The sequence below is a fragment of the Odocoileus virginianus genome, chromosome 23 (assembly GCF_023699985.2).
Source record: "Odocoileus virginianus isolate 20LAN1187 ecotype Illinois chromosome 23, Ovbor_1.2, whole genome shotgun sequence".
In the NCBI taxonomy this organism is placed as follows: Eukaryota; Metazoa; Chordata; class Mammalia; order Artiodactyla; family Cervidae; genus Odocoileus; species Odocoileus virginianus.
In genome coordinates, this window is record NC_069696.1 from 2,393,812 (window position 1) to 2,409,991 (window position 16,180).

At 46.2% G+C, this 16,180-nt stretch overlaps 1 protein-coding gene across 1 annotated transcript in view; it reads right to left on the reverse strand.

The window, feature by feature from the left end:
* Positions 1 to 1,807: 1,807 nt before the first annotated feature.
* Positions 1,808 to 16,180, reverse strand: part of GALNT8 (polypeptide N-acetylgalactosaminyltransferase 8) — a 41,958-nt gene continuing 27,585 nt past the window's right edge. Inside the window, exons 7-11 of the mRNA XM_070453139.1 lie at positions 14,391 to 14,576; positions 12,639 to 12,776; positions 11,429 to 11,524; positions 10,298 to 10,465; positions 1,808 to 5,970 (exon numbers count right to left, since the gene is read on the reverse strand). Coding sequence (XP_070309240.1) covers positions 5,827 to 5,970; positions 10,298 to 10,465; positions 11,429 to 11,524; positions 12,639 to 12,776; positions 14,391 to 14,576 — 732 coding nt within the window. The 3' untranslated portion in view covers positions 1,808 to 5,826. The remainder of the gene's footprint in view (positions 5,971 to 10,297; positions 10,466 to 11,428; positions 11,525 to 12,638; positions 12,777 to 14,390; positions 14,577 to 16,180) is intronic.

Here is a 16,180-nt window from a genome sequence, read left to right on the forward strand (position 1 = left end):
TCGTGAGAACCACTGTGAACCCCTGGGAAGCCACCAGACACCATATCCAGGCTGCTCCCCATGGGGCCACAACTCCCCTGGCCACCCACCGCAAGGGACACATGGACATGAGAAGAAACGGCTTCTGGGAAAGTAGCTTTGTCAAAGGCATTTTGAAAAGTTTGGCAAATGTGTGGCAATATGGCTAGACCTAGAGGACATGATGCTAAATGAGATAAGCCAGACTCAGAAAGACAAATACTGTATCACCTCATTTATATGTAGAATCTGCTGCTGCTGTTAGGTCATCAGTTGTGTCTGACTCTCTGCGACCCCATGGATGGCAGCATGCCAGGCTTCCCTGTCCATCACCAACTCCCGGAGCTTGTTCAAACTCATGTCCATCAAGTCGGTGATGCCATCCAACCACTTCATCCTCTGTCATAGAAGGTTAGTTAGTTTTAGATGTCATAGGTTAGTTTTCTAAAACTAACTAAATTTGTAGAGGTAGAGAGTAGAATGGTGGATGCCATGGGTCAGGGAAGGGGGACATGGGGAGAGGATGGTCAATGGGTATAAAGATGCAAGATGAGTGAGCTCTGGGATCTCCTCTATAGTCTAGTGTCTATGGCTAATCATTCTGCATTTTTAGAAATTTTGGGGGGCATGTGGGATCTTAGTTCCTCCCCAAGGGATTAAACCCAGTCCTAATTGCTGGACCTCTTGGTGCAGCAATAATCCTATATTTTACACTTAAAAATTTTCCTAAGAGGATAACACTTATGGTGCATGTGCTAATAATATAGTAATGGCCAAAGGAAACTTTAGGAGGTGATGGTTATCTGTGCTCTTGATAGGAGGGATGGGTTCCCGGGTGACACTTGTCCCCAGACTCATTAAACTGTGTGCATTAAATGTGTACATATCAGTCACTCCTCAATGAAGTGGATTTTAAAAAATATGGCCAAAAAAATTTGGTGAAAAAGAACAGTTTTTTTAAGAGGAAATCCTGAGAAACCCAGTTTGACTGACTATTTAATGAAAACCCTGGGCAGTAAATTAGGGGAAACCACCTGGCAGTTTCCAGCGCTGTTAAGGTATTATCCCCAACAGTTTATCAACAGGTACTATCTTTAGGGTTCAGGAACAAAAATTAGAATTTGGGGGAGTTTTCAGTAACACCCCAAATCATGAGTTATTGTGTGTTAGTGCCTCAGTCACGTTAGTTGCTCTTTGCGACCCCATGGACTGCAGCCCACCAGGCTCCTCTGTCCATGGAATTCTCCAGGCAAGAATACTTGGATTGCCATGCTTTTCTCTGGGGGGTCTTCCTGACCCAGGTTTTATCCCTGGGTCTTCTGTACTGCAGGCAGATTCTTTACCATCTGAGCCACCAGGGAAGCCCAAGTTATTCTTTAATTATTTCTAAAATTAATTATTTTCTTTACTTATGGATATCTAACAATTATATACAAAAAAAATATTAATTGTAGTTGCATTTATGAACACTAGAGTCTATAGCAAATATTCAAACACTAGAAAACACCAGCAGGATGCCCTGGTGGGTGGAACTTCTCCTTCCAATGCAGGGGATTCAGGTTTGATCCCTGATTGGGGAGCTAAGAGCCCACATGCCTCTGGCCAAAATGCATAAAACAGAAGCAATATTGCAACAAATTCAATGAAGACTTTAAGAATGGTCCAATAAAAAAAATCTTTAAAATAAATACCAGGAAACATCATGGTGCATTATAATGTAACATTCAGATCTCCCAGTGAGACATTAATAGTTAACAGCACTAGTGAGAATCATACATTGAAATCACTCTTTTTAAAATGTGTTTTGCTTCCAAAATTTATTATTTCTTGGAACACTATTCATAAGATTCCTGGAAAGCATACAATGCACAAAATGTATTAATAAATTAATAAAATGTATTAGTTATTATTTTATTTGCAACAGTCACTCACCATTAGAGACAGGCAGGTCACAGACACACACTTCTAACATGGCTGTAGCTATAGCTTGGAAGACCAGCTGGTTAATCATCACTGCTTTTCTTCCGGGTGTTCCTGTCCCAGTTTCCAAAACTATCACCCTTAACCTTGGACTCTGTGTCAGCATCTCCTGCACTCATGTTCCATCGCACGTCAGTGGATTCCTTCAGAGCAGTAACATCTCTGTGTTACTTGCAAAGTTTTCATTCTCAAAGGAGAATAATAATTTTTTCTTGTTTTCCTAACTTCTCCCCTGGTTTTCCTCGAAATTTGAAATTTGGAAAAACACAGAAATTTCCCAAGCAATTCTTCCAAGTATGAGCTGCAGGTCTGGTGGGGATGGGCCATGAGCAGGGCCCCTGGAAGCCAAGTAGGTAGCTTGATGGGGAAGGGGAGGAACTGGGACTTGGGGCTGCAGTCCAGCCTCAGGACAAATCACCTGTGAAAACAGGAACCCATAAGCCTGTCTTCTTCAATTTAGCCTTGGCTAGAAAACATATTGGCTTTCCTGGTGGCTCAGTGCTAAAGACTCTGCCTGCCAGTGCAGGAAACCCAGGTTCAATCCCTGGGTCAGGAAGATCCCCTGAGAAGCAAATGGCAACCCACTCCAGTATTCTTGCCTGGAGAATCCCATGGACAGAGGGGCCTGGTGGGCTATAGTCCATGGGGTCACATAGAGTCAGACATGACTTCGCGACTAAACAACAATGGAAAACATAGAAACAGCAGCCCCCCCACTTCATTTAGTAGCTAGTGAAGAAAATTTAAAGAAAGAAGAAGACTGACAAGGTACTTGGAAAAGACAAGTACTGACTTAACTGTGATGACTTGTCAAAGAAAGAAGGAAAATATTAGGGAAATACTGACACAACGGTTTATATCAAATAAAATGAAAACTACACCTATTTCTTCTTTGTCATAAAGTTGAGTTTCTGCCTAAAGCTCTTTGTTAGGAAAGCCGAACAACTTTCTGGTAATATTGAGAGATTTGATTTTTATAGTTTCAAGGACAGTAGACTTGAAATCCTGACACAGTTCTGCTCTTTGAACTATACTTGTCAAAGTGTTTGTGGCAGGGGAACAAGCCATGTTTTTTAAAATTATAACAACTTAAAGTCATGAGAAGCTGATTTATTTACCAGTTCTAGTGATAATTTTTTACCAGGATATTACTCAGTTCAGTTCAGTCACTCAGTCATGTCCGACTCTTTGCAACCCCATGGACAATGCAGCACGCCAGGCCTCCCTGTCCATCACCAACTCCCGGAGCTTACTCGAACTCATGTCCAGTGAGTTGGTGATGCCACCCAACCATCTCATCCTCTGTCGTCCCCTTCTCCTCCTGCCTTCAATCTTTGCCAGGACGTTACTGGCCTAACTCTATTCCACTTAATCTTTATAAAAGGACTTTATGGGGCTTCCCCAGTAGTCCAGTGGTTAAGAATCTGCCTTGCAATGCAGGGAACACTGGTTCAATCCCTGAGTCTGGGAAGATCCCACATGTCACAGGGCAGTGAAGCCTGTATGCCACAGCTACTGAGCCTGCCCTCTGGAGACCATGAACCGCAACGAGAGAAGCCACTGCAATGAGAAGCCTACACACAGCAATTAGAGAGTATCCCCTGCTTCCGCAACGAGAGAAAGCCCACAAGCCACAGGAGGACCCCCACACCGAAGATAAATTTATTTTTTTTAAAAAGGACTTTACAAATTTCCTTAAAATTAGGAAATTAGCTAAAAGCACATTTCCTATTGTAAAAATGGATTGCAAGGAAAATAAAGTGACTATTGAGGAGATTAGCTTTGGAGTTGGTAGAATCTCAGCTTGTTATGTTCCAGACCTTGGCCCTTTATCTCAGGTTTTGCACAGATGAGGAAGATGCTTGTCCTAAAGAGCACTGGGATGCTCAAGGCTGCTGTGGATGACAGCTGGGGCCTGGAGAAAAGGGACCACCAGGCCCGGACACCTGACCACACTCTCAGGCCCATCTTTCTTTGGAAAAGTGCCAGAATTCAGGAGCAGCAGGAGGTGCAAACAAGAGAGGCCTGTCCTGTCGCTTTAATCTCCTTTACTCTGGGGCAGCTCCTCAGTTGGTCTTTGTTCTTTATGACTGACGTCACGAAATATAAAGACCATTTATTTTGAAGAATGTCCCTCGGCTTGGGTTTAAGTGATATTCCCTGAAGATTATAGAATCAGGCTCTGTATTTTGGGAAAAAGACCAAGCCCCTGATGCTGCGAAAGACTAGGGCAGAAGGAGAAGGGGCAACAGAGAATGAGATGTTTGGATGGCACCACTGACTCGATGCGCATGAGTTGTGCAAACTCCAGGAGTTTGGGAAGCCTGGCCTAAAAGGCACATAACTTTAGAGGTTGCTTTTCCTCTTTCACACTGGAAATCACTCCATATCCTTTAAAAAAAATGACCCTCATTCTTTCTTATAGCTGCACCCCACTAGGTGAACCACTCTCTGATGTTTCAGTATATGGTTTGTTTCCAACATTTTACGATTGCAATCAACACTGCAAGGAATTATTTTGTACGTAACTATTTTCTCATTTTTGGAGTTATGAATTTCTAGAGGTGCAATTAGTGGCACAAATAGAAAGTACACATATAATATTTTTAGATAATACCAAACATCCCCCCAAAAGCATTGTACCAGTTTTCGTCCCTACCATCGAAACATAAGATTGCCTACTTCCCCAGTCCTGTTGACCAGAATGTGCCATTATACTTTAAAATTTTCACCATTAAGTGAAAAATGATTTCAGTACAGTTTTAACTTGCATTGCTCTATGAGTGAGGTTAAACATTTTTTCTTTTAAGAATATTGTGACTTTTGCCCATTTTTATATTAGGCACATGCTTTAAAGAAAAAAAACTTGGCTATGAATTGAATTTTCCTTTCAAAGTGCTAGGCAGAAGCTAGAAGTTATACATTTGCTTCACATTTATCCTCTTCAGTTTTTTCATCATAAAATCTCTGATGGTGGTAACATTTTAGTCCTTGATATTGATATGGTCACTGCAAACATTTTATCAAGCTGTACATGTATGACTTGTACATTTATAAAAAGTTACTTGAAAAACTCTGGGCTGATTTAATTCTGTGCTAAATTATCAGTGTCTTGTCTGCCTGATGCTTAAAGGAAGCCCGATGATTCCCAGAATCACACCCAGGTAACCCTGACATGAAAAGATGAAAGGATGTCCTTGAAAAGCAAGCCCAGCAACATAGCACACACAGAGCATTCTACTTCTCCCACCCCGACACCCACTCCCACCAGCCTCTAAGACCTCATGGAAGCTGACACCCCTGACATATCCGCCTCACTCACCACTATAGGAAAGGATTTATCCAATGGACAGCAGTAAGGAGCCCCTGGTCTTAGTTATTTGCCTACAATCCCTTCTTTGTGTCCCAATAAAGTGATGCCCCTCTATTTCAAGCCTCATTTTCTCCATAATTTTCAAGTATAGTAGCAGGAAACAAGTAGTCAAGCCTATTAAATTCGATAAGCTCCTTAGAGAAAGACCATTAAGGGCTTGGGTTTTTTTCCACCGTTTTCATGCACTGGGCAGAGTGGGACTGGCTAGTTAGGTGTGTCCCCCCTACCCTGTGGGAGAGATGGGATTTCCAAAGAAACCTGCTGTGGGGTGAGGGCTGGCTGGATGGAGGGCTTTTTTTTTTTAAGATTACTGGTTGATTTGCACCTTTCAGGATAGTACTAGTTGTAGTTACAGTAAACACACACACATGCACACGCACTTTCTCTCCCCCTTCTGTTTTGAGCAGCATTGGGAGCTGTGGCAAGAACCCAGGTTCTCCGAGCATCCCTGGACCTTAGTCTGACCCCCAGTTTCGGACAGTGTACTGGATTGTCCACACTTGGGCGGTGCAGGCCTGGAGAACAAGCGTGTAGCCACCCCAAATGTTCTTCGTCATCTCCAGACAACGTTTGGTGGCTCTGTTAATAACGGCTCTTCCCTGGATGGAAGGAGAAAGAGCGAAATTACAACACACCCGGGGAGAACATCCCTTTGCCTGCTCCCAGTCTGCCTGCCATGCTCTGATACAAGTCCGAGGACTCCCTCAGTCCTCGGCAAGTCATCCAGAGGAGACAGGAAGCCGAGCGCAGAGTTAGATCACCCAGAACCTTCTCTCCTCCCCCCACGGCGTGCTAACCCCAGACCCAGGAGTGAGCAGTGCTGGGCCGGCTCCTCTGTTCCCCTCCGCCCCTCCTGAGCTGGAAGCATCAGGTCAGCATGGCTGGCAAGTCAGTCTGCAGCCTGGAGAACCATGGTCTTCTACTTGGTCTCCTTTCTACATCTTCGCCACTGAGCTCATAAAACCCATCCAGACCCTCCCTCCCACTAGCAAGGCTCTCTGGTGAGACAGGAGCAAAAGCCCCATTCAAGAATCTCAGCCTGTTTTCTCCACCTGCTTTCTCTGAGGGGTAGTTCCTGCCCCCCTGTTGTGGGGGCTTCACCAAGGTTTACTGCTGGAAACACTGAGGGCTTTAAAGCCAAAGAGTGTGGGTTGAAAGCTTGCTCGGTTAATGGAGAGAGAGATGTGGGCAGATGACCATATCAGGGTTAATCCTGACCAAGCTCTGTGCCTGACATGCAAGACATGCCCCAGATCTTAGCTCATCTCTGCCTTTCCGCATCCTCACAGGGCTGGGGGTGGGGGGGGACAGCTTCCTACTCTGTGCCCCCTTGTGCCACCTCCATCACCCCCGACATCACCTCTTTGCTCCTTACCTGCTCACCTTGACACCGAGGGCCATGACATCTGTCCTGGCCCTGTCCCCTTCTCCTAGTTTTTCCACTCCCCATCCTACTCTCCACCACTTTGCAGGAATCTGCTTCAGTGCTGTGAAGCAGTTCCCTATATCCTCAGAGTTCACAGCATCCAGGCGGACGTCTGGTGACAAGCCCAGAGCTCACTGCTCCCCCTCCATGACCTACCCCTCCCCACGTGTTTCCTTGACACCAAGCAGAGCTGCTTCTGTTTGGTGGCTCAGTCGTGGCTGACTCTTTGCAACCCTATGGACTATAGCCCACTAGGCTCCTCTGTCCATAGGATCCTCCAGGCAAGAATACTGGAGTGGGTTGCTCTCTATGATGCGAAGAGCTGACTCATTGGAAAAGACCCTGATGCTGGGAAAGATTGACAGCAGGAGGAGAAAAGGACGATAGAGGATAAGATGGTTGGATGGCATCCCCGACTCAATGGACATGGGTTTGGGTGGACTCTAGGAGTTGGTAATGGACAGGGAGGCCTGGCGTGCTGCAGTTCATGGGATTGCAAAGAGTCGAACACGACTGAGCGACTGAACTGAACTGAACGTCCAAATCTCTGCTCTCTCTCTGACCCCCGCATCCCTGCCTCTCATCTCTTCCAACCACAGACTGCCTGCAATGACCCTGCTCCCCCAGTCTCACCTGATTCCTCCCTTGCCACCTGGGTCTCCCTCTGCCAGCCACCTCCACACCTCCCTGGGTGCATCCCTCCAGCATCAGTCATTCAGGGCTGCCCTCCCGTTCTTCAACTGCCCCCATCACTCCCACTGCCACATTCTCTGGGCCCCATTCCTGGACTGCAGAGTGCTCCTGGAGAGGGTGTGTTAACCGAGTAGCCTGGTCCCAGAAGTGCCTGGAGCAGTCTGGCCTCAGAACTTGGCTGACTCCTGCGGGCTCCTCGTCCAGGCCTCCTCAGCACGCTTTTACCCCTCGACCACCTTCACTAAATGCCTTCATTTGTTCCTTTGTCAAAAGACCTTGTTTCCAGCCAATCTAGCCCCCTCCCAAGTGTCATGAGCAATCTCAGGGATGGTCTCAGGGGAGCTGCTCTGTCTCTGCCTCTGCCGTCAGCGACCCCACGCTCTGAGCCCAGCCATCCCTGACGCTGAAGAAACACCCTTCCTGTCTAACATCCTTCTCTTATTTCTCCCTCTTGGCAGATTCCTTTCCTACTGACTTTAAATATATCCAAATGTTCTATTATTCGAGAAGGGAAAAAAATCTCCTAACTCAACCATCTTTTTCAACCAACATTCAGTATTTTGTTCCCTTTAAGAATCAAACTTATAAAAAAAAAAAAAAAAGAATGAAACTTACCAAGCAGTGAGGCAAAAACAATGGATATGATTCTGTGTTTGAATCCTAAATATGCTGTGTGACCTGGGGGATGTTGTTTGACTTCTTTGTGCTTTAGTAACTTCACAGAAAAGTTGAGCTAATGGTAGTACATCTCTTATAAGATTTGGGTAAGGATTAAATTAGGTAGCGTTTATTCCAATGCTTAGTACTTAAACATATACACATTAAATCTTGGTTATTACAATTTACAGGCTTCCCTGGAGGCTCAGTGTGTAAGAAACCATCTGCCAATGCAAGAGGTGTGGATCTGAACCCTGGATTGGGAAGATCCCTTAGAGAAGGAAATGGCAACCCACTCCGGTGTTATTGCCTGGGAAATCCCAAGGACAGAGGAGCCTGGCGGGCTACAGTCCATGGGGTCTCAAAAGAGTTGGACATGACTTGGTGACCAAACAACAACAAAAATCACCCTGATACAGACCATTATCCCTAATGAGCTCAGACAAAAAAAAGTCTTCAACAAAATACTCAAAAAACTGTGCACCTTCAGTTCAGTTCAGTTGCTCAGCCATGTTCGACTCTTTGTGACCCCATGGACTGCAGCACGCAGGCTTCCTTGTCCATCACCAACTTCCAGAGCTTGCTCAAACTCATGTCCATCAAATCAATGATGCCATCCATCCATCTCATCCTCTGTCATCCCCTTTTCTCCTGCCTTCAATCTTGCCTAGCATTAGGATCTTTTCCAATGAGTCAGCTCTTCACATCAGTTGGCCAAAGTATTGGAGCTTCAGCTTCAGCATCAGTCCTTCCAATGAATATTCAGGACTGATTTCCTTTAGGATTGACTGGTTTGATCTCCTTGCAGTCCAAGGGACTCTCAAGAGTCTTCCCCAACACCACAATCCAAAAGCATCAATTCTTTGGTGCACATCCATACATGACTACTGAAAAACTGTAGCTTTGACTAGATGGACCTTTGTCAGGAAAGTAATGTCTGCTTTAGGTACATATGTATGTTTTCCTGGAGACAGTCCATAGCATTCCTCAAGGGGTTATTAGCTTTAAGATTTATTGTTAGATAAGTCCATGTCTCTTAAAATATGAACCCAACCTAACACAGCACCAAGATGCTCAAAGATATTCTCACAAAGCATCACCTACCCTTCTCCCTCAGGACATCTCATTCCTGCCAATGTGGCTTAAGAACATAGCCTTATCACATAGTAAATTCACATGCGGACTGTGGTCAGCCACATCACTCGTGCCAGTGTCACGTGACTTCTGCAAGATTCCCTCTACCCTGTTCTTAGTCAACTGATGATGTTAAATCAACACTTTTACATCAGCTCCTGTGATTTGCAGCCCAATGTGCCAGACTCTCCGATAACCACAAAAGCTAATATTGTTGAACACTTTCTATGAGCCATGCACCATGATAATTGCTTTATACACGTTATCTCATTAAGTCATCTCCACAGGTTTCATCAAGATGAAAAAACTGAGTCTCAAAAAAAGGATAAAGAGAATAGCTAAAGAAGACCGAACTGGGATTAGAAGGCAAACTCTGAATTAAGTTAAAACAGATTCCAATATTTTTTACCTTGGCCACCCAACTTGGGTCAACACACTCAGTATTTTATGCCCCAGGTTTCATGCTCAGACTAGAAAAATTTCTAGGCTTTTCCCTACACACTGCCTCAAAATTAATCTTTCAAAAACACTACCAGATCAAATCTGAACTCCTCAGACTATTTTGTTTTTCATCCTTGTTGTTTTTGTTGCAACTCTACGGACTGAAACATGTCAGGCTCCTCTGTCCTCCACTATCTCCCAGAGTTTGCTCAAATTTATGTCCATTGAGTCAGTGATGCCACCTAACCATCTCATCCTCTGCTGCCTTCTTCTCCTCTTAACCTCAATCTTTCCCAGCATCAGGGTCTTTTCCAATGAGTCAGCTCTTTGCATCAGGTGGCCAAAGTATTGGAGTTTCAGCTTCAGCATCAGTTCTTCCAATGAATATTCAGGGTTGATTTCCTTTAGAGTTGACTGGTTTGATCTCCTTGCAATCCAAGGGACTCTCAGGAGTCTTCTCCAGCACCACAATTCGAAAGTATATATTCTTCAGCGCTCAGCCTTCTTTATGGTCCAACTCTCAGGCTATACATTAATATATCTATCTTAAAAAGAAACAGAAGCATGTGACTCACCTGTTTAAAATCCCAGTGTATGTTCAGTCTATCTTTGACCGCCTTGGAACATGGCTCTAACGTCGGCTTCTCCCCTTTGCCGGGGTCTGTCAGGCAGCGATCATCAGCGTCTCTCTGTGCAATCAGTGGTCCTACATAGAGTTCCCCAGTTAGGTGATAGTAGGCGTTCTACAAGAGAACAAAGGGATCTGCCATGGACCCTCAGTCAGGGATGCCCTTGACCTCACAGAGGACATAAGGACTGCTCTTGGGTCCCTTAGACATCCAGTCACCATGGAGGAATCCTTGAGCATTCCTGGGTAACAAAGAGTCTCCTCTGCTCCCTTCCCCATCCCCAGCTGATTCGAGAAAGAAGACCAGGCATGACAAAAAGACACTAGCCTGCTTCCTTCCACACGAGGGCTCCAATAGAATCATTTCCTACTGGGCAAGGGAGCTTATCTTGGAAAACAGAAACAATACAACTCAACTTCAGAAGCTGTCATTAGAAACCCCAGTTAAGGACTTGTCAGAAAACCTTTCAAACGCTCACTCACTCCCTGGCTTGCTCTGTGAACTTGGACAAATTGGTTGTTTTCGTGTCTTCGCTTTTTTTTTTTTTTTTTAATGCTGTCTACCCTGCAGACCTCAAAAGATTCCCCATGAGGGCAACATGCAAAGTCACACGACAGCTGGAAAAAGCCCCCTGGGGGCACCCTCCACGTGGTCCCTGATCGCTCCTACCCCGTGGAGGGGCTTCCATTCAGCTTCTCTCTTCCCTAGCCCCCTGTTCCCTTCTCTCTGCAAGAAGCCACAGGGAGCATCGCCTGTCCACCTTCCAAGGCATACAAGGTGGCAGTGCGAGGATGGAAGGGGCGGGGGAGGAGGAGGAAAGGAAGGGATTGGGGGTCGTTTTCAATGAAGGTATTACCATAGAGAGTGCAGCCTTTCTACCCACCCTTCCTGAACCTGACATGGAATGACCTCTCAGGTGAGCTCAGAAGGGCTGAGTTACAAGCACAAGTTTGGGCTTCTCCTTGACCCATTACCCAGGCTGCTCAGCTCCTGTCTCCCCATCACCTAACACCAAGTCCAAACCTGCCAGGGGCTGAGCCACAACAGACTGACCGGGGGGCCGGAGCAGGACGATACCTGGGAACTGTATTGATGGCAGTGATGCATGATGGGAGTGTTGCCTGGAACAGCTCCCTGGTCCAGGCAGACGCGTTCATCCAACGTGTTTTTCATCTGAGGGAGCAAAACACGTGGCAACACAGTTGGAAAGAGGCAGAGAAGGAGGTTCCCCGACTCTCCCAGGTCCCTGCATCTTTGCCAGTACTCCAAGGGTACCCAAAAGGGGCAAGGGTTTGAGATCCTGGCAGCCACTTTCTAAGCACTAGACAAATGCCGAAGCGAAACTCTGCTGTGGTGCGCTTCCTGGGAATGAAGGAGGAAAGAGACAAAACAGGCTCCATCCTGAAAGCAGGACTACATCTTGGGCTGGACTGTGGACTTTGAGCTATATGCCCAGTATATATATGAGCTATATGCCAGTATTTCCAGTATCTATGGAAACAACATACCAACTGGAAAACCAGACCCCCCCCCACCAGATGGAGGAGCCCGAGGGCTTGTACCTAGACTCCCCATTGCCTAAAAGAATACCCTAATTATCTGTGTAACCAAATAGAATCATAAATTCTATTATGCTTATTGGGATATGACCACAGGCCTATTGATAATTGTCCACTGTTAACTACCTAGGCTTAAGGCATATGAACACAGGTTAAATTTGATTGTATCTTTTTTTCCCTTTGTTCAGACTAGTTTCAGAGAATTTGGGGAGGGGGGTTTGAGCACCTACACTTAGGGTATATAAGGTTTTCACAAAAACTGATCGGGGTCCTTGGCTAAGAGGAGACTCTGCCTTGGGCCCGCTGGTGTAATAAACTGCACTCCACTATCTGCATTGTCCTGGGTGAGTTTGTTTCCCAGAACACGTGGCTACAACAGGAACACCCACTCCTCAGACCATTATAGCACAGGCAAAGGAAGGACTCCTACACCCACATTCAGGGGGGTGAGGCCACACACCCCGGTGGGCCGAAGAACCGTGAGGGTCCGAGCAAGGGCTGATGTTTGCAAAGTAAGGAACCAGAGGCAGAGAGAAGGAAAAGATGGAGGCTGGGGACAGAGAGGAAAGAAAACCAAGAGGTTGGAGGAGAGAGTTGGGGGAAGGAAGAGAATGGGGGCGGGGGGAGTGGGTTTTGAAAACCCTTGTCTGGAAAGTCCTGAGACTGAGATCTCTTCATCTTTTACAGGCAAATGTTTAAAACCTGCAATGAAGTTTCATAAAACATACTCTTCCATAGGCCACAACGCTGCGGACTGGTTTCAGAAGAGGATAAACATTTTTCAGATACCAGTCAAAAGTTTTGCATTTCAGTTTCTTCCGGAGTGCCATTCTGGAAGAAATGTCTCCAAAATCGATTCCGGAGTTCTGCAAAGAAAACATGGAACATGGCTGTACCCTGTAACACCCTGGACTCCACCACAGGAGCGTGCTCAGATGTGTCTGACTCTGTGCAACCCCATGGACTGTAGCCCGCCAGGCTCCTCTGTCCGTGGGATTCTCCAGGCAAGAATACTGGAGTGGGTTGCCATTTCCTCCTCCAGGGGATCTTCCTGACCCAGGAATCGAACCTGTGTCTCCTGCATTGGCTGGCAAGTTCTTTACAACTGAGGCATCAGGGAAACAGACAGTGCAGGATGGAAGCAAATATTTTCCTGATTCCCTGTAAGATAACCTTTATCATGTATAGTTTTCCAGGGAAATTGGAAGAAGCTTGACTCCTAGGAATTTCTGCTGGTCTCAGAGGCACTTTTGAGGCCTGCATATCCAGGTTTATGTCTCATCAGTAGCAAGCTGATGCAGACTGCTCCTGTTTGAGATGATATTCACGTCAACCAGGCACAAAATGGTTCTCATCATGGCCAGGAAAGGCTTCCAAAAGGAGCATTCTGGCAGCAAGCCTGGGAGGTTAAAGGAGACGTCCTAGAAGTGGTATCTGTGGGGAATCAAAGTGGAAGGATGCTTGAACCCAGAGCCGCAGCTCAGGGACAAAGACAGCATGTCATATCAGCCTCAGGAACTAAGGCCATCGATGTGACCTTAGCCAAGGAGGTTATCCTTGCTCACATGCGTCCAGTAGAAATACAGTGCCTGCTACCACCATCCCTCACCCCACTCCCTGTATTCAAGTCCTCTTAAGACAGTGAATCCTTGCCCACTCCTGCCCCACAAGGAATCCCCCGGTATAGATGACGGATGAAGGGCACAGAATCTAGAAGTTTCCTTGGTTTGAGTCCTACCTCTGCTCTTAGGACATTATTACCTTAAACAGCTTTTCCCCTTCCCTTCTCTGTGTGTCTGTTTCTTCTAAATTGGTAAACTTAGAATAATAAAAAATCAACCTTATGCCAGAGCTACATGGTGATGAGTCTTGTGTGCCGGAAACTTAGTCCTGGGACACAAATGCTAATTCCATTGTCCTCACACTGTGAGGACATGACTTCAGGTCTTTAGGGCTGGGGTGGCCCTGTTGCAGAGAGAAGCCAATTCTGACTCCAGGCTGAAACTGCTTCTTTGACTTGCTTTCTGTTGCTTTCATTATAATCATACCTAATGGGCTGCCTCAGAGAATCCTGCCCCTCTGCCTGACTCTTAAAGTACCTTTGTTCAGAACCCTGTCCACCTGTGGATGGCAGGAAGGAAGAAATTAACACACCCCCTTGCCTAATGCTCGCCTCCTAGGAGATGTTTGCAAGATTAATGGCCTTTTTACTTTGTTTCTTCACCGTTCTCCCCTCCATCTCTGATCTATAAAAGAACAGGACATCCAGACCCCATAAGATGGCTATTTTGAGACATTCCTTTGCCATCTTCTGGCGAACAGTCATATTCTTTGCCTCAACACCTCATCTCTTGGATTCATTGGCTCGCGGTGCAGCAAGCAGACCAAGCTTGGACTCTTGTCCCTTCCCATTCCCGCCGGGACCACCACCTCTTCCTCCTCCTCCATCCTTCTCAGCTTCTGCCCCATCCAGGACGAACCTGCAGCGGGATGTTCCAGGCCATGTAGACCATGTCTTTGTACTCGTCCATCCAGATTTCAGCCACTCTCAGGGCGTTCCGCTTCAAAGGGATTCTCAGATCCAAGGAGTAGGGCTTGTGGTGTCTCTCCAGGTGGGCAACTCGGGAGCAGGGCAAGACCTCAATGCTGCCTCCACACTGCCACACCTGCAAGGGGAGGAAAAACAGAATCACCCGGGCAAGCTGGACACCGCCGTGAAGAGCACAGCCTGTTGACAGGGACACCACTCTTCGGAATCACTTTTTAAAGAGTGTAGGGACCTCCCCGGCAGTCCAGTGGTTAAGCCTCCGCGCTTCCACTGCAGGGGGTGAGGGTTTGATCCCTGGTCGGGGAACTAAGATCCCACATGCCTGGTGACCAAAAAACCAGACCATAAACCAGAGCAATATTGTAAAAAGTTCAATAAAGACTAAAACTGGTCCAAGTTAAAAAAAAATTTTTTTTTTAATAGAGTGTAGATTCAGTCTTTCTACCTGTCTCTATGAGCCTCCCAACCTATTCATTGAAAACAAACTGCTTCTCCCGTCGCTCAGGAGCTCCAGAAATCCCACCAGGCATGGGCTCCGACCCACAGGAACTGTGAGATAATCACTGGATTTTGCTTTGAGCCACTAAGTTTGTGATAATTTTGTTACACTACAATTGATAGCTACTACTTGGCTCAGAGGTTAAAGCCTCTGCCTGCAATGCAGGAGACCTGGGTTCAATCCCTGGGTCAGGAAGATCCCCTGGAGAAGGCAATGGCAACCCACTCCAGTATTCTTGCCTGGAGATTACCATGGACAGAGGAGCCTGGTGGGCTACAGTCCATGGGGTCGCAAAGAGTCGGACACGACTGAGCAACTTCACTTACTTACTTACTTACTTACTTACTTACCACAGGTAATTCTTGGCCAAGAGACACCCCGACTTGATCATGGTCTAGTCATAAACATTCATAAACATTCTTCCTTGCTATCCTGATGGATACACACATACTTGTCATTCTAACATGTGGCTTAAAATATTTAAAAATTTGGTCTTTGTCCCAGTAGATGATAGAAGTAGTAGCAAGTAGATCTACCACTTCATCCCTGTAGAAGCTACATCTAGTGATGTTAAATTGATAGAATGGCTCCAGTGTGTTCTCTTCCAAGCGAGTTGCATTTTCTGGGAAATACTAGCCTGTCCAGCTGTTATGCTCAGTCATGTCCAACTCTTTGCGACTCCATGGACTGCAGACTGCCAGGCACCTCTGTCCATGGGGATTCAGGCAAGAATACTGGAGTGGGTTGCCATGCCCTCCTCCAGGGGATCTTCCCGATCCAAGGATTGTACACAGGTCTCCCGCATTGCAGGAGGATTCTTTACCATCTGATCCAGCACGGAAGCCCTTCCAACAGTGATTAGCAACTTACCACACTCATGTCTGCAAATTCCTGACCATCTCAGGTCCAGTGGCTCAGTTAAATACCTTGGGATGGGTTATCTTAGACCAACAGCTTTCAGATTTTTCTCTCTCAACTTATTCCCACTTGCCAGATGTCCCCCCACCCACCCATCCTCCATTCCCTCCCTCTTTCTCTGAAACACACGAAAAGAAACAGGAAGTTTCTGATTATAGTAGCAATGGCTTATTTTGCATCACAAACCATCCTGACTTTTTTCAGGAAGTTAGCCTTCACCATGTAGGTATCATGATTATTCCCATTAAGGTAACAGACCCATCCTTACCAGCTAAGAAATGACAGAAGGATTCTGTGATGCTCTG